Source organism: Gorilla gorilla, chromosome 1, assembly GCF_029281585.2.
Source record: "Gorilla gorilla gorilla isolate KB3781 chromosome 1, NHGRI_mGorGor1-v2.1_pri, whole genome shotgun sequence".
NCBI lineage: Eukaryota > Metazoa > Chordata > Mammalia > Primates > Hominidae > Gorilla > Gorilla gorilla.
The window spans coordinates 153,888,506-153,907,624 of record NC_073224.2 but is presented as its reverse complement, the minus strand read 5'-3'; the positions used below and the strand labels follow the sequence as shown (position 1 = coordinate 153,907,624).

At 34.9% G+C, this 19,119-nt stretch overlaps 1 protein-coding gene across 2 annotated transcripts in view; it reads right to left on the bottom strand.

Moving 5' to 3' along the window:
* COL24A1 (collagen type XXIV alpha 1 chain) overlaps positions 1-19,119 on the bottom strand; it is a 417,618-nt gene that overhangs the window by 344,306 nt on the left and 54,193 nt on the right. For both annotated transcript variants that reach the window (XM_063697321.1, XM_019023728.4), the window contains 2 exons: positions 8,617-8,670; positions 5,529-5,582 (listed from right to left, as the gene is read on the bottom strand). In XM_063697321.1, the coding sequence (XP_063553391.1) occupies positions 5,529-5,582; positions 8,617-8,670 (108 nt within the window). The remainder of the gene's footprint in view (positions 1-5,528; positions 5,583-8,616; positions 8,671-19,119) is intronic.

The following is a 19,119-nucleotide window of genomic DNA, read 5'->3' as shown; positions in this document are numbered from 1 at the left end:
CTACTTAGCTAACCTGAAATAAAATGATGGGTGGTTGGAGCCAGAGGATCAGTGAAAATAAGACAGCAGAGAGGAGGTGGTGCTTTGAGAAGCAAGCCAAGGTGAAGGGGCACAGTAAACTGAATTTAAGAGCAACGTTTTCATTCATTCACTCATAATATGTGCTTGTTACATGCCAGACACTGAACTGCAATACCACAGTGAATGAAATGTAGTCCTTACATTATACTTAAGCAACTTATACCATATTTCCTAAATCCATATATTTTCCCTTAGCCACTGTTACTGCATTGTTGTCTAAAAGCCAACATTAAATTTTCTTTCTCTGCAGTGTAATATCCTTATTCTACAAATTAGGTAACTACAACTCTCTTGTAAAGTTTGTCAAATATTACAGGACTCATGTCACCAATGCATTGAGGAATACAACAAAGGCCTATAACCATGGTTTGACCAAAATAACCAGAGAAAACTATGGCAAAACTGAGAAATAGTGATAAAATAGGATGGTACAGTTATCAAAAAAAAGAATCCCTAAGCAAGAATTGAGAACAAGATGAAAATCAACAACCAAAATAATGTAAGCACTTCTTCGGGTAAGTTCATAAACGTCCTAATGTTCTAAGAATAGAGATTTTAATTATTTTTCTAAAAAACATTAAATAAAAGAATAATCCCAGATAGCTGGAGAACTTTGGGAGACTTAAATTATAGGATGAATACAACACAAACCTCTCTATTCTGCCCACCTTCTCACTTAGAACATACTTCCCTCAGGCATGCAACAGACTCATGCCAATGTTAGTCCCAAATTTCTCACAATACTGACTTGCTAATCTCTTTTAAGTAGTACTTGGCTTTTTCCTTGGTCCCATCGATCCCTAGTATCTCTCAACTAGCTCTCACACAGAAAAACAGTATGATAGATGAATTCTTGAAATGATGCTAAATCACAGATAACAGCTTATTCTAAGAACACAGAAATATTTTAAAAGACTTCTGGAAACTGAAATATTTTTAGCCAAATGAATTTGTCATTAATGTTGGAATTTCAATCATATGAGCCAGACTGAGGGAAATATCTTTGGACACAGGGAAGTTTTCAAAGTCCCCAAAACTATGCCACTTTGGCAACCACTGGCTTGCCTGTTGGGGAGTTCAGCACTGTGATACCTTGTTCTCAGCTTCCCCTACCATTAGTGGGAATGGCAGATTGCAGAGATGGTAACAGTGGTGGCAGCACAACCCCTAAGCAGCAGCATTTGTATTAGACTCAGTACTGCACTTGAATTGGGAAGCAACTCAAAGTAAAACACACGTCTGCAGATTTTTATAGGAATAATAAGCCAGTGAGAGATGATCTATAGAGCTGGCTATAGAACAGTAGAATTCTCCATTATCTTTCTTCAGGCACTGATTTTTATGCCAACTCTGATTTTTTTGTCATTGTGCTTATCTATATTCAGTATTAATATAGCTCCTTAGTACTATCTTTGCTTTAAAAAGTTTATGAAGAGCTGCATACTTTTGGGGTGACTGATAAGTCACAGTGCATTCCACTTGATGCTTTTGGTTCTTTATTCCTGTCCAACTTTATACAGATATTTACTGTGTACCTCCTATGCAATGAAAAGATTCTTTTAAAAAATAATTGAACAAATTCTCTCAAAATAAAATAAAAATTGACACTGATTTATAATTCTCACTAAACTGAGAGGATTTTTCAATATTCAGGAAAATATTGCCATATATTATTTATAAAAATTTGTTTTAAAATGTGTGCATCATATTTCACAACTGCTCTGAGTTGCGGTAAGAGGTGCTTAACTACTTCAATATGGCTTATCTTCTTGAACTTAGAAAAACTGTTTCAATTAGATTGCTAATGTTCTTATAATTATAAATAAAAGGCTTCCCATTCTAATATAGAAACTGATTGGCTATATCAAATAATTTAAAAATCCATCTTGATTCCAAACGCAGAATTAGGACTCTTGTCTTCCATTCAACCAAGCATGCACTCTGGATCAAACTTACCTGTTTTTTGGCAAAAATTCAGACACTCAGTAAGAACTAAAAATATACTTCAGTTCCTAGTAAAATAAGAGTTACATGAAGGTAGCTAAGTTAAGGCAATATAACCAGTCAATCTAGGGAAAACATATTGCTTGTTAAAAATGTTAATACTGGTTTCAAAAAATGGGAATGGATGGATAAAAGGGGAAAAAGAAAGAAGCAAACCAAAAAATCTATTAAAGACTGAAGAGAATACTGCTGCTAATTTGCTTGCCTTCTCTATCTCAATTTCACTTTCAGTTTTCAAGACTTTTTTTTTTTACATTAATCTTCTCTTTATTTACCTCAACAGTTTTTATGAGTTGTTAGTGTATTTCACATAACTTTCTTGCAGACATTTTAGCTTTAAGGATTACTTGAGTTTGGTTTATATTAGAAAAATTTTAATATTTACAGGTACTTTCCAGAGAAAAAGAAAAATGAAGTCACTGTTATCTGTCATCCAAAACTATATTTGTTTCCTTGGCTTTCATGAAAAGCAGTATTTTACTTCCTCTTGCAACATGCTAGAGGTACACAGATGTACTTAAATACCACTGTCTAACATATATCGAATTAACATGCTTCTGGCCAGAGTAACAGACCCATAGCCCCAAACCCAGCTCCAAGTTGGCTGACCTACCATGTGCATGCACATGCCCCTGACCTGAGAAACAGCGTGGCAAGCCCACCCCTGACAAAGCCTCACCACCACCACCAGAAACTCTCTCAGCCTAGGCTACTGAGACACTCATAAATGTCACCAGCATGGATTACAACTGAAGAAACTACATGGAGACTACATTACTGTGTTCACCTAGAACCAAAGCCAATATATCCCACCAAAACAACACCCCAAGACTTATTCATATGAGTAAGTCTTTCCCTAGGAAACCTACTCCATAAAATTAGAAGAGGTAATTTTTCCACCAGATGTGTAGAAATCATTGTAGGAACACATCAAACATGAAAAAGCAAGGAAACATCAAACCTCCAAAGGAACAGAATAATTCACCAGTAACAGGCATCAATCATAAGGAAATATTGTATATTCATATTAAAGTAAGACATACCATAAGGAGTATGATACAAACTTGTCCCAAGCCTGCGAAGTGGAGAATTAGTTTAGGCTTAAACGGAGCCATTATATCCTTTTCCTAGTTATACTTGTTTTTCAAAAATCTGTATATAGTTTCCATTAATAGAGACACTCTGAAAAGGGGGAAAATATTCCAAGAAATATTACAAAATAATCTCAAATATTTCAACGCTATTCTGAACTACTGTCAAATCACAGTGAACCAGGGATTCTTCCTTTATCAGAAAGTAAGTCACTTTCTAAATACTTTCAACGAAACCTTATCTCAAGAAGATCCTGCAATAGCTCTTAATTGATAATACGCCAAGATCCCTGACTTCTATCAGGTCTATTTCTATCAGCTAATACTAAAAGCCAGATTGAAAGGTTTTTAAAAAATCTTATAAGAGAAACAAGAAATCTGTGAAAGATATTCAATTCATGGCCCAGTATGTTTAAAATAATGCTGTTATATGACTTTACTAGAAAAAAATAATTCAAAATAATGTTACATAGACCAAAAAGAATATATTCTTACTATTTTAAAATACTGATGGGCCATATAACATGTACACGGGTCTCTGAAAGTTAGTAATTCTGCTTTAAACAAGTACAACTTCAAAGTTAAAATGATAATCTGCTCTAATGGTTAAAATCAAAGTATTTTTTGTCTATGAATAATATTTACTCCCAGAGACTGCATGTTATATACTCTTCTATACAAAAACTACTCAACATTTACTTAGTGTGTCCTTTTCTGGAGTGCCAATTTCATGAACCAGAGATATCATTTAACTACAGAAAGTAATGAGTAGTTTATTCTTCTGTCATGTACAGTGTCACTGCATAGGATGCAATAACTGTATATTTAATATCAACTAAAGTAATTGAGATCATATCCATGTTATGAGGTCTTCTTTGATGATACATGTCAGTACAATCTCCTAAGAGATATGAGTAGTCAGATGTATACTCAGTAGCATAAAATAAACAGGTTCATGACTGTATATCAAGATCAATTCTGTCAGAAAAGATCACTCTGCAGTTTCATGTCTCCTTGGGGGGCAACCAACAATCTCAAGGGAATTACCAGATTCTAACTAAGGTCTAGGATGAAGACTAGTCTGAAGGACATTAAAATAATGGTGTGGTCACTCAAGGTAAAATACTCTCATAAGTACCTTTTCATTATTTTACAATTCAGCCCTATAGCAGGGGTTATGAAGGAAAGCAAAAGAGGCCAGCGTTATTTCTAAAACCAGATAAATAGCTGACGGTTTACATTTATTAAGGGCTGACAATTTATGTGACACGGTGTTGCAAGGATTATCTCATTCTGTCTTCTCCCAAACTCCCTATGAAGTGGATAGTATTATCTTCACAATTTACAAATGAGGTAACTGAAGCTTAGAAGTTAAGCAACCTGCCCAAAGTTGATGGAACCTGCAAAATGGCAGTTGGGGTTTGAACGAAGCAACCAGGGCCTGAATACCACTTGCAACCTAAGTCTCCCAATAGGAAAGGAATATGGAACACTAAGACAACAACACAGCTCATTATTATATGTATTTAGATATCCATATCAAGTCAAATACTGCCCTACAATATTTTGGTGCTCTTAACACCTTAAGAAGAAATTTTTTATTTTCCTCATTCCCTGTAGAAAATCAATAACTTAGTGTTTGGGAAAAAACAAGCTGACCAGGTAGAAAAGAAGTTATACTTCTGTTAATCCAGGAAACTAAAAGATATATTTTATAAAATAATTATTGCAACTGTGTCAGTACTCCTTTCAACCTCACAAAAAGCTTAGTCATATGAACATGACTACTGTTTTTCACTAGCTGTCCCCAATCCTCACTTCACTTCCATCCTACCCTTCAAGCCTCACATCTGTATATACCTCAAGACAGAGATTATTATTTCCCAGTAAAATGAGAACCCCTTAACAAATCCATATGTATTACCTATAAGCAAGTAAACCTCACTTTGGGCATATAAAAGTCATAAAGTGACTTCAAGGTCTCAGAAGTAGGTCATTTCCCTAATATAGTTTTAAAAAGGAAAACTTCAATATTCTATCATTGACTGACTTTCTCTTGCATGTGAATTCTGTGCCCATTATTAATTGAAGGGTCTTCTTTTATTTTTCATAAGATTCTGCCTTTTATGGGCACCACTTTCTGGGATGATGATGGCATCCTGATTTTCTTTTGCTGAGAAAAGGAATTTTAAAACATTAGTTTTAGGGTCAACTTCAAAATGAGATCATAGTCACTGAAGACCTCCAAGATCCATATATCTCCAATTATGTTTCAGAACAAGTATCCCTGAAGAAAAAGACAAAAAAAAAAAAGAAAAAAAAAAAAAGAAAAGAAGTAAAATTCCAACTTACCTTATTACCTTGCATACCAGGGGGGCCCATTAATCCAGAAAGGCCTTGATCACCCTATAAACAAAATACAGAAGTTTAATGTCATGAAAGAGAATTGAAAATTAGAATTCTCTTGAAAATTAAAGCTCCTTTTAATTTTGGACATCAGCTCTTATTACAATCATTTCCAATCTTCACAATCTTTGAGCCTGTTTCTGAGGCTTCCTGCCTTTCCTTATCTCTTCCAGGGCTTAATAACTGAACTGTATTTTCCCACCTCCATATCCTTGCTCCGTTTTCTCTGATGTTCTTTTCTGTAATAATGCCCTTGCTGTCAAACTTCGCCTCAGTCCAAGGTCTACCATGTTTTAAAAATTGAAAGTAGGGCTGGGCGCGGTGGCCCACGCCTGTAATCCTAGCACTTTGGGAGGCCGAGACCGGTGGACTTCTTGAGGCCAGAAGTTCAAAACCAGCCTGGCCAACATGGTGAAACCCGTCTCTACTAAAAATACAAAAAACTAGCCGGGCATGGTGGCAGGCAACTGTAATCCCACCTACTCAGGAGGCTGAGGCAGGAGAATCACTTGAACCCGGGAGGCGGAGGTTGCAGTGAGCCAAGATCTCGCCACTGCACTCCAGCCTCGGCAACAAGAGTGAAACTCTGTCTCTGTCTCAGACAAAAAGAAAAAAAATTGAAAGTAGTTTCCCTAAAAAATCTACAAGTGCATTGTGAAACAGCTGTTGAGGTGTCACCCCTACTCCGTTTCTGTGAGGACCTGCAGCCTGGTAGGTCTCCCAGAGAGAATCTCACGGGCTGTGGTGGGACCAGCTAGGTTCACGTGACGCACAGGAGGCACTTCCGCTTCCGGAGCTGAGCTGGTGCCTTCCATCCTGCGTGTCAGCTACGCAGAACGTCCCTCACCCCGGAGTAACGAGCGAAAATTGATTGGGAAGTCCATCATGTGCTTGGCTCGAACGGACTAGGCATTACCGATTAGCGCTACCTTTTTAACATTTATTACTCTGATAGAAGGAAGATAAAACTGCACAAGTAAAGAGGAGACTAGAGGCTGGTCCTCTTCCGCTAGCTTTAGTCATGAAGGAATCATTTAATTTCTCCTCAGATTCCTCCTCTGGAAAATGAGGTTGATAATGATGATGGTGATGATGATGTCAATGTCATCTCACCTGTCTTATGGGAAAGGAAAAACTTACACCATTTAAAAACGATCTATGCATGCTCTTTTTAAGCTCCCAAAGGGCTTAAAACCTTGTGTATGATCTATTACAGATGTGACTTAGTGGATGCTACATGGTGAAGTACTAAATCCTGCATTTCTTTTTCTCTTTCACCATTGACCATACATTTATTGTTAAAAATGGCTAAATGGTTAAAATAAAATTGTTTGCCAACCCCCTTCTACTTCCACCAAGTTAATGTTTGTATTTTATTTGTATTCAGATTTATGTGTATAACCAGTTTCCTTTTTCCTCAGTATATTTGAATCCAATTTAATGTAAGTACAATTTCTAACAGATCATTTTTAAATTTTACCATTTTAGGAATACCTCTATTAATTTTAAAAGTTGGATTTTACTAAAGCTCTATGGCAATATGCTATTAAATTTTATATCTTAATATGTTTCTGTTACAGTTTTAACCACAGTTAGTATATAAGTAACTCAAAAAGTGAAAAAAGACTAACATGCTTCCAAGTCTGAATTCCCATATTGAATCACCCTATATTTTGCTCAGAGAAGCCACAGGGAAAGATAAAACCAAGCATTTGATATAAATATGAATGTTTAATCTAGGGGTTTTACTTAAAATAGTCACCAAAATTGAGTGGGCCTCTAATTTCTAAATTTTAAGTTAAGAAATCAGATATATTATGTTTAGATATTTTAAAATATGGCACTTGTGTTTCTCATATTGCAGAATTTTGTCCTTGCAATAATTAAGACAGTAATGAAAATACTATGTTTATAGTAATAATCTATTCCAAGTTATTTAGACTCAGTGAACTCAGTTCCACCACAATAATAAAATTGCTAAAATTTTAGATTTAAAACATGTTGAGTATGTACTCCCAAAATATGTGTAACTATTGTATACCAGTAAAAAATTTAAAAACAAAATAAAATAATTTTTTGAGGATTTACTCTTTCACATAGTATCTGTAGAGTAATTATGTTTTTTTTTTAAGTTTACAATTGTTTCTGTAAGCCAATGAAAAGATCAGATTTCAAACTTTATGGTAGTTTCTGTAAGCCAATAAGATCAGATCGATTTTGTAACCACCAAAATTGTTTAGGGATTTTTAAAGTTTGTGAATGTATACTACATAAACAAACACATCCCATAATTATATTACATTTATAAAGTGCCTGTCTAAACAAAACTTCCCAGATGTCCTCCTAAGACTCCATTTGTATTTATCCTCACTAGAAAACAGTATCCTTCTCCCAATAAAGTTTTTGTAGTTATCTTTGCTTTAAAACTAGTTTTTACTAAAATATGTATATGTTTGTATTGGCAGCGTTATGATGAAATGAAAGCATACTGGACAAGAAGTCCAAAAATTTGGATATATCATCAACTCTGTCATTTACTGTCCATGTGATAAGTCAGTTAAAATCTATGAATTCTGTTTTCTCAATGGGAAAACAAGATAATGGTGACCACTTCTCTCACAGAGAGTACCATGGTACTTAAACATCATAAAGTATGTGAAACTATTCTAAAAATATGTAAATTGGCATTACAATTTATATATTATTGTGTACATATGTATTAACAGCAAAATGTTTGCAGTTAGGACCACATCCTGTTGTAATTTTTACCCCATCCACCCCCTCATTGGCAGATAGTACAGTGGCAGGCCACAGTAGACCTTTAATAAAAGTAATGTTAAGACTTAATAAGTGAAACTGGTGATAAAATTTACTTAATTCTTCAAATAGTTCTTCCTTCATTAAAATCCAACAATTAATTCTCATGTCTTTTTTCCTGTCTGATACAGTAAAATCTACATTTTAAAATGTTTAAAATTATTTTAAAATGCTTGAAATATATTACCATAATTTCATTTCATGGTCAAATAATTACCTTTTCTCCAGGAACAGCTTGACCTGGGGAAAATCCTGGATCTCCTTTGGGGCCCTAAATAAAATAGTTATAAAACAGTTGGTGAAGCATAAGTTGCATATAATGTGTCATATATCTTCAGGTATTTATTACCAGATGTTATATACATTATATGGTGTTAAATAAAATAATTTTACATTGAGATGGGCATTGGTTATTTCATTTTTTAATGTATATTTTTCTTAGCCTTATTTTTAAATGATGAGAAGATTCCTAAAAATTCTCTAGACATAGTTGATTTTTTAATCTAATAAATTTAAAGTTATACTACTATTGAAACATTTTTCTTGAAGGACCTAGGTAGATTTATTATTTTTTCCATTTTTGTGACATATTGAGTTGTTATTCCTATTTTAGCATTGAAAGACTATTACTTTAGTAAAAGAAAACTTCTTATAATAATCCTTAAAATTCTAAGATATCATTCCAAGCTTAAATATTTTCCAAAATATTACAATGCACATGTATTACTTTTATTATTAAGAAAAATGAACATAAAAAAGATACCTCTAATCCACAAAATTCTTTTTATTCTGTTATAAAATTAGATACGTTTCACAGTGTGGGGATCTTTATCTTTTACATTTCAAGATAAATATGACATTAGGTTTCAGCTAAAGTTTTTGGGTACAATATTAAAATATTTTTATGATGCATAGTAGCAAAGTAACTCTTTTTCAAACAATTCGTCATATCTCAAAATATAGGGGCCACAATGGAGATTCTTTAAAATTCAAATTCTGATTTTATTACCATTCTCGACTAAGAATAAATAATTCTCCTTCCTAGATACTTCTAAATACTATTTTCACTGGGAAATAGTCATGTTTTCTTTACATATTCAGGGATGCTTTTAAATGACACTTAAGCTGACTGATGAAAGATGAAATACCAAAAGAAAAGTCCTGCGTGTCCCCCAGTAAGTATTTTCATTTTACAAATTAGAAATGAACCCTCACTGGCAGAGTCCTGTATTCTACAGTCAGAGAAAAATTCTATATTGTGTAAGGAAGGGGGGTCCAGTTTTAATGTTCTGTATATGGCTAGCCAGTCATCCCAGCACCATTTATTGAATAGGGAATCCTTTCCCCATTGCTCGCTTTTGTGAGGTTTTTCGAAGATCAGATAGTTGTAGGTGTGCAGTCTTATTTCTGTGTTCTCTATTCTATTCCATTGGTCTATGTGTCTGTGGATTAAAGACTTAAATGTAAAACCCAAAACTATAAAAACCATGAAAGACAACCTAGGCAATATGATTTAGTACATAGGCACAGGCAAAGATTTCATGATGAAGACACCAAAGGCAATCGCAAAAAAACAAAAATTGACAAATGGGATCTAATTAAACCAAAGAGGTTCTGCACAGAAAAAGAAACTATCAACAGTGTAAACAAACAACCTACAGAATGGGAGAACATTTTTGCAAACTATGCATCCAAAAAAGGTCAAATACCCAGCATGTATAGGAACTTAAACAAATTTACAAGAAAAATACAAACAACCCCATTAAAAAGTGTGCAAGGGATATGAAAAGAAACTGTTCAAAAGAGGACATAAATGCAGCCAACAAGCATATGAAAAAAATCTCAACATTACTGATCATTAGAGAAATGCAATTCAAAACCACAATGAGATACCATCTCACAACAGACAGAATGGCTATTTTGAAAAAGTCAAAAAATAACAGATGTTGGTGACGTTGCAGAGAAAAAGAAATGCTCATACACTGTTGGTGGGAGTATAAATCAGTTCACCCATTGTGGAAGACAGTGTGTGGCGATTCCTCAAAGACCTAGAGACAGAAATACCATTTGACTCAGCAATCCCATTACTGGGTATATACCCAAAGGAATAGAAATCATTCGGTTATAAAGACAAATGCATGCATATGTTCATTGCAGCACTATTCACAATAGAAATGACATGAAATCAACCTATATGCCCATCAATGATAGACTGGATAAAGAAAATGTGGTACTGTATATACACCATGGAATACTATGCAGCCATAAAAAAGAATGAGATCATGTCCTTTATAGGGACATGGATGGAGCTAGAAATCATTATCCTTAGCATACTCACACAGAAACAGAAAACCAAATACCACATATTCTCACTTATCAGTGAGAGCTAAATGATGAGAACACATGGACACAGAGAGGGGAACAACAGACATGGGGTGGGAGGTGGGAGAGGATCAGGAAAAATAACTAATGGGAACTAGGCTCCATACCTGGGTGATGAAATAATCTGTACAAGAAACCCCTAATGACACAACGTTACATATGTAACAAACTTGCACATGTACCCCTGAACTTCAAATTTTTTTTTTTCTATAAGGAAAGTTTGTCTTCTCGGTTGACCTCTTTTTTATCATAGCCATCACTGTTTGCTCCACTATTAAGGCTACAATTTTAGGTCATTGGTTACAAGGTTATGAAACCTAAGAAATGGCTTTGGTGATATCTTAATATTTAAAAACTTAACTCATCATCAAAAAAGGTAATATACTTAGAATTTATAAGAGTAATTAGAGCTTATCTAGTAAAACATATTTTGTAGATAAAAGAAGCAATAAAGCCCAGAAGAGTTAATTGACTTGCTAAGGATTACTTAGGAAAGTATTGGCAAACAAGGTCCATCTTCTTTCTTGTATCACAATGCCTATTACAAATCTTATCTATTGGTTTTAATATATTTTAATCTTTTATTATAAAAGCTAACTAGTTGATTCAAGGCTATAATTTACAAAGATTTTTAAAATAAGAAATGATAGCCCTTGAAAAGTTTAAATATAATAAAACCCTTTGTGGCCAATATTTTTATTTTAAATATCATGTTAAAAATTCTTACGTTTAGATCCTATTTGAATTTTCTATCATCTGTCAGCTTTCTTAATATCATCAAATAATTTAATGTTTAACCTCCACTTTAAAAATTGATAGAGTGGGCAAAAGTAATCAATTGAACAATAAAAATTAGATTTTAAAGAGTACTTTTTCTTCACATGTGTTATACATCTGGGCAACACATTTGACACATATATGTCAAATTTCTCTTTGTTCTACACAAATATGATTGAGTTAATTGATCAACTCATGTTTTAGAATGGGAATTTCAAGTCAGTATGGAGGAAATGCTCTTAACTTGGCTAGTTGTGGGCTGATCCTTCCTAATATAAAATGCATGCAGTGAAGACTATTGAATAATGCCAACTTTATCTAAAATGTCAAGGAAGTAGGGCATGCTTCTCTGCATTGAAGGAGAAAACTCCAAAATTTCTTATTTTCTCCCTCATTTTGTATCAACTATTGGACTCTTGACACACTTTTCATCTTACTTGATTAGTTTTTCAAATCCCTTTTGGAATTATATAAAATACTTATAAATTCATTAATTAATCATAACTGACTCTGAACCTCAGTACCGACTTCCACTTACTTCTGCATGACTTTTGTTAAAGGAAGTATATATCCTTTTGACTATGAGTAAGAGGAAAAGGAAATTGCCTATTCTTTATTACTCAAAGTTCCAACTATCCCACTGATCTGCTAGAGTTTAAAATCATTTTCATCAGAGTAAGTCTTTTAGTCCATTATTGAATTTCCAGAGGGCCCTAGGTCTAGGGAGGGAAACTCCCCAAGGTAGAGGACCCATTAACATGTTAGAACAGATTTATCTTAGATTAGTGTCTGCTCAATATAATTGAAAGAGCATTGGGATTTGGAGTGAAAACACCAAACAATTCATTTAAACTCTCAATTTGAGATTTCTTCTCTGTAAACTCAGATTAATAATAATGAGCTTTACGACCAAATTCTCTATGGATTATAAAGGTATTAGTAGTCAGTACTAAAATTAACAGGACTAAAAACGATTATTATTAAAATCACTTTTACGATTGTTGCCATCTTGGAAAGCAGATAACACAACTTTTGAGTGAATTATTAATGAAGCAGCAAAACTTTAATAGAGAATAATTTGGAATCTAAAAATTCAGAGTAAGAATGAACTAAATTGTGAGAATATCACAAAGGAAACACTAAATGACATGACCTTGAGGTAGCATCATTTGGATATTCTTGACTTTGACATTACTAATAACCACATAAGCTTCATAATCTCAATTACACTCTCCAACCAACACTTCCTATCTTTAGCCCACTCTTCATAGGCCTCCACAACTTTAACATTTATTTGATTCACTGAAGCTGCTAATATGTGGATCCTACCACATTTTCATTGGTTCATCCCCCTTATGGCCTCACTTTCCTCCTCAGCCTAAATACAAGGGTCTAACATAGTCACTCCATTGCATACATAAACGACCCTACTTCCCCTTTCTCTCTCTGTCTTATAAGCTTACCTGGCAATTCTTAAATCTAAATTCTACCTATTCTGCACATGCCTAACAGCTGAATGTGACTAAGAGAAAAAATTCATGTTGACAAACTTCACGTTAAATTCATAACTTCTTTCATTGTTTGGTCTTTTATTTAATGTGTCCAATAATTGTCTTAGTCAATTCACATTCCCATTTTTATAGATGATTATTTCATAACTCCTTCTCTTTCTTTCCTCTTAGCTGGTGATCTTGTTTTTAATTTTTATAAGTTCTCACAACCAAGTCTACTACCTCAACCTAACTCTGTTCTAAAATACTCTGCCTTCTCTCATTAAACAGCCAAATCCACCATTCTTTCACCAGGCCATCATTGACGCTCTGTTTTTCCTGCATTATTTTAACTTTTACTTCTCTTCAGGATAATTTCTATATATCCAGGATAATTTCCATTACAGTAAACATACTTTAAGTTTTGTCATCTTAAAAAAAGCTTTCCTTGAGCCTACATGTCTCCTTTCTGCTCCTTATGCTATTCCCTTTTAGATTGAAACTCCTAAGTTGTTTCTGTTAGCTAGGAGACCTCCTCTCCTTTTGTTCTCTCTTGGACCTACTCTACACAGACTTTTTTGTCCCTACCACTATCCTACTTCACTTATCATTCTTTCTCAGTCTTGTTGTTATTGTATTGTTGTTGTTCTTCTTCTTCTCCTTCTTCTTTCTTCTCTTTTCTTTCTTCGTCTTTCTTCTCCTTTTTCTCCTTCTCCTCCTCCTTCTTCTTCTCCTCCTCCCCCTCCTCTGCCTTCGCCCTCCCTCCTCCTTCTTCCTCCTCCTCCCTCTTCCTCCCTCCTCCTCCCTCCTCCTCCCTCTTCCTCCTCCCTCCTCCTCCCCCTCCTCCTCCCCCCTCCTCCTCCTCCCTCATCCTTCTCCTTCTCCTTCTCCTCCTTCTTCTTCTTTTTCTTATTCTTATTCCTCCTCCTCCTCCTCCCCTTCTCCTCCTCCTCCTCCTCCTTCTTCTTCCTCTTCCTCTTCCTATTTATTAAACTCTGGAGTACCCCCCATAAGGCTTAGTCTTTGGACGTTATCTGCATTCATCCCTAGATGATCTCATGAACTCTATATCTTTAAATTCCACATATACACTGATGACTGTAAACTGTATTTCTAGCTATGGCATGTCCCCTGAACTCCAGATCCAAATCCTATTTTTAAATCTCCACTTGGATGTTAAATAGTCATCTCAGTTGAATATGTCCAAGAAAGAGCTCTTGGAAATTCTGGTCCAGATAGTGACAGAGTAGCATGTATGGGATGAATCCTCCTGTAGACAATGATTACGAAGTCAGGATAAGATACATAAAACAAAATTATATGCGTATACAGGAGAGCAACCAAAAACAGGATACACTGGAGGGGATTCAACCCTTGAAAGGGAGACCCATACTTTGTGTAATACATATTTATACAGCTTGTCTCCTGAGGATACTCTCTAGTCTGCATGGAGTGACTAGAATTAAAGCAGAAATAGACCTTTTACTAATGGTGTCAGAGGTCAGAGTAAGGGGCTACCAGAATGACTGTAAACTGGGGAAGAAAATTGAAAGAAGGATAAAGAAGAAAGGAAGGAAAGACAGAGAAGCAAGAGAAAGAAAGGAAAGGAAAGGGGAGGGGAGCAGAGGAGAGGAAAGGAAAGGAGAGGAAGAAAAGAAAGGTGCTTCCCCCAAATGCTGGATATAGATTTTTCAATCCTTGGCTGACACTAACATGTGCTTATATGAGGTAGACTCCAAAGAGCTCAACAGAAGCAGGTGGAAGGCTGAAAGAATTGAACATAAATATCAGCTGCTGGTCACACAGGGGAAACAGTTTGGGGGTTTAGCCACATCCTTTTAGAAGAACATGGTAAATACTTTGGTAAACACCTTTCCATTGACATTCAGGAAGGGCCATGCTTTAGAAGTAAATATGACATCCTTGGACTGAGACTGACACCAAGAGCAAAACTGAAACAAATCTGTCCTTTAAAAAGTTACCAAGCCCATAAGTTTAAGGTGACTCTTTTGGTAAAAAGTTACCAAACCTTTAAGTTTAAGGTGATGAACCAGTTATTTAACTATCTACAGAACAAAAATGAACAGTCTTCAAAGGGTTTCAAAGTACGTAACAGAATCTAACGTCTCTTCAACGTATCATCCACAATATCCAGTATATACAAAATCTTCTAGACATACAAAAAAAATGGGGGAGGGGAAAATCTGACCTGAGATTAACACTACCATTAACCAGCATAATCTAATTGGCATTTATATAACACCACACCAAATAACTGCAAAATACACAATCTTTTGAAGTATATGTAGAATGTTGACAAAAATAGGTCACATATTGGGCCATAAAATGCCTTGGTAAATTTTAAAAGGTTAAATTCCACCAGTATGTGCTCTCTGATCAAAATGGAACTAAATTAGAAAAATAATAAAGAAAACAACATACTTCTAAATAAGCAGGTCAAAAAAGAAATTATATATTTCTGAGTGATAATGAAAATGTAACATATCAAATTTTGTGAGATGCAGTTAAATCTGTTTTTAAAGGAAACTTTATAACTTTAAATATTAGAAGAGAAGAAAGCTTTATAATCAATAGTTTAGCTTTCCACCTTAAGCTGGAAAATGAAGAACAAATTACATATAAAATAAGCAGAAGGAAGAAAATAATAAAGAGTTGAAATCAGTGAAATATAATGTAGTCCATAGAGAAAATTAACAAAGCCAAATATTGACCCTTTAAAACGATTAATGAAAAGTTGTTATTTCCTACCAGGTGAAACCAAAACAAAACATACAAAGAAAAACCTGCAAACATGTTCTTTCTCATTATAGCAGATAGGAGGTCCCATAATAGCAGCTGTTCAACTGCTCAAGCCTTAGAATTATCTTTGGCTCTTCTCTTTCACACTATATATGTAATCTACCAGCAAATCATGTTGACTGTAATTCAAAATGTATCTAGATTTTGACCACTTCTCACCACCTCAACTGCTAATACCTTTATCCATGCCATCATCACAAATGGCATGGACTAGGGATGACTAGCAGAGTAGACTCAACTGGTATCCCTGTTTCCACCTGTCTCCAACCCCAGACTATTCTCCACATGACAGCCAGAAGTATCCTAGAATATTACTGGATGATGTTATTTGCCTGCTTAGAACTCTTCAATGAATATTCAACACAATCAGAATAAAATCCGACCAAAATCTTTTTTTTTTAATTTTATTATTATTATACTTTAAGTTTTAGGGTACATGTGCACTATACCCAAACGATTATAAATCATGCTGCTATAAAGACACATGCACACGTATGTTTATTGTGGCACTATTCACAATAGCAAAGACTTGGAACCAACCCAAATGTCCAACAATGATAGACTGGATTAAGAAAATGTGGCACACATACAACCAAAATCTTTACCAATAGAATTGGCTCCTACTACCTCTCTGATCATATTCCTGACACTTAACCTCATTCAGCTATTCTTCAAAGATTGAATCAAGGCCTTTGGATTTAGTAAACTGTTGTTTTTCAATGTTTTCATCAGGAATGCCAAAGTAGTGATTTTTAATTCTAGCATTCTTTATTTAGTAGCTCTTTCTATAATAAGAAACTTCCATTTATCAACTATTTTGTTATCCTGAAGTTCAATTCTGTAAGGAAGGGAGGCAATTTTTAAAAGTTTGCTTCTTTCCTTTTGTTTTTCTTCTATTTACCACTTTTTAAAATAATGATGTGGTATAATAAAATATATATATTTGGTTTTTGTCCCCAGTTCCTGGTATAGAGCTCCTAAACTCTTTGAAATTTCCTGAGTGATAGGGGTGTCTTTTGTTAGTCATAACAAGCCCCTTCTGACCACACCAGAGTTTATGCTAATAAGATGACACACGCTGGGATCCCTAAATAGCTTTCAGCATTGGGGTCTGGTCACCATAAAGACACACAAATGATTAGAGAATGGGAACTTTCAGCCCTACTTTCCCCTACCCCTCTGCCAGGGAAGGGAGAGAGGGGCTAGAAATTGGGTTATAAAAACTCTTGAACAAGATTTGAAGAGCTTCTGTTGGTGAACATGTTGATTTCCTGGGAAGGTGGTATGGCGGGATAGAGCATAAAAGCTCCACACTCCCCATCCCCAATTCTTTGCCTTATGTCTCTCTTTCATTAGGCTGTTCCTGAGTTGTATCCTTTACAATAAACTGGTAAAAGTAAGTAAAGTGTTTTCCTGAGTTCTCTAAACCATTCTAGTAAAATATTGAATCTGAGAGGATGGGTCATGGGAACCCCTGAGCTTGTAGTTTGTCCAAGCAGAAGTGTGCGTCTGGGCATCTCATTTTTGTCTGGCATCTGAAGTGTGGGAAGTCTTATAGGACTCAGTCTTAAAAACTGTGGAGATGATGCTAACTCTGGTAAGCTGTTGTCAGAACTGAATTGAATTGTTGCATATCCAACTGGTGTCAGAGGATCTGAGGATCTTACAGATATAATTACCCAGCATCATCAAAAGATGATCAATGACTTTGTTGAAGTTGTATATCAGCTTAAGGAGCTTTGGGTCCAAGACTATGGGGTTTTCTAGGTATAGAATCATATTGTCTGCAAACAAGGATAGTTTGACTCCCTCTCTTCCTATTTGGGTGCCCTTTATTTCTTTCTCTTGCCTATTTTGCTCCAGCCAGGACTTCCAGTACTATGTTGAATAGAAGTGGTGAGAGAGGGCATCCTTGTCTTATGCTGGTTTTCAAGGGTAATGCTTCCAGCTTTTGCCCATCCAGTATAATGTTAGCTGTGCATTTGTCATATATGGTTCTTATTATTTTGAGTATGTTTCTTCAATGCCAGGTTTATTGAGAGTTTTTAACATGAAGCGGTGTTGAATTTTATCAAAAGCCTTTTCTGCATCTATTGAGATAATCATGTGGTTTTTGTCTTTAATTCTGTTTATGTGATGAATCACATATTGATTTACATATGTTGAAACAACCTTGCATGGCAGAGATAAAGTCTGCTTGATCATAGTGGATAAGTTTTCCAATGTGCTGCTGGATTCAGTTTGCCAGTATTTTGTTGAGAATTTTTGCATCAATGTTCATCAAGGATGTTGGCATACAGTTTTCTTTTCTTGTACTTCTGCCAGGTTTTAGTATCAGGATGATGCTGGCCTCATTTAATGAGTTAGAAAGGAGTCCCTCCTCCTCAAATTTTTGGAATAGTTTCAGTAGGAATGGTACCAGCTCTTTTTTGTGTATCTCGTAGAATTTGACTATGAATCTATCTGGTCCTGAGCTTTTTTTTTTTTTGGTTGGTAGGCTATTTATTACTGATTCCATTTTGGTGCTCATTTTTGGGCTGTTCAGGAACGCAATTTCTTCTGGGTTCATTCTTGGGAAAGTGTGTATGTCCAGAAACTTACCATTTCTTCTAAATTTTCCAGTTTTTGTGCATAGAAGTGTTTATAATATTCTCTGATGGTTACTTGTATTTCTGTGAGGTCAGTGGTAATATCCCCTTTGTTGTTTCTAATTGTGTTTATATGAATCTTTTCTCTTCTTTTTTATTAGTCTAGCTAGCAGTCTATTTATTTTACTAATTTTTCAAAAAACCAGTTCCGGGATTTGTTGATCTTTGAATGATTTTGCATGTCTCAATCTCCTTCAGTTCAGCTCTGATTTTGGTTATTTCTTGTCTTCTGCTAACTTTGAGGTTAGTTTTCTCTTGGTTATCCAGTTTTTTACTTGTGATATTAGGTTGTTAAATTGAGATATTTCTTTTTGATATGGGTGTTTAGTGCAATAAATTTCCCCTTAATACTGCCTTAGCTGTGCCCTAGAGATTCTGATATTCGTATCTTTGTTCTCATTAGTTTCAAAGAACTTCTTCACTCCTGCCTTAATTGCATTGTTTACCCAAAAGCTGTGCAGGAGCAGGTTATTTAATTTCAATGTAATTGTATGGTTTTGAGCAATTTTCTTAGCCTGGATTTCTAATTTTATTTTGCTGTAGTCCAAGAGAGTGGTTGGTATGAATTCAATTCTTTTGCATTTGCTGAGGATTGTTTTACAT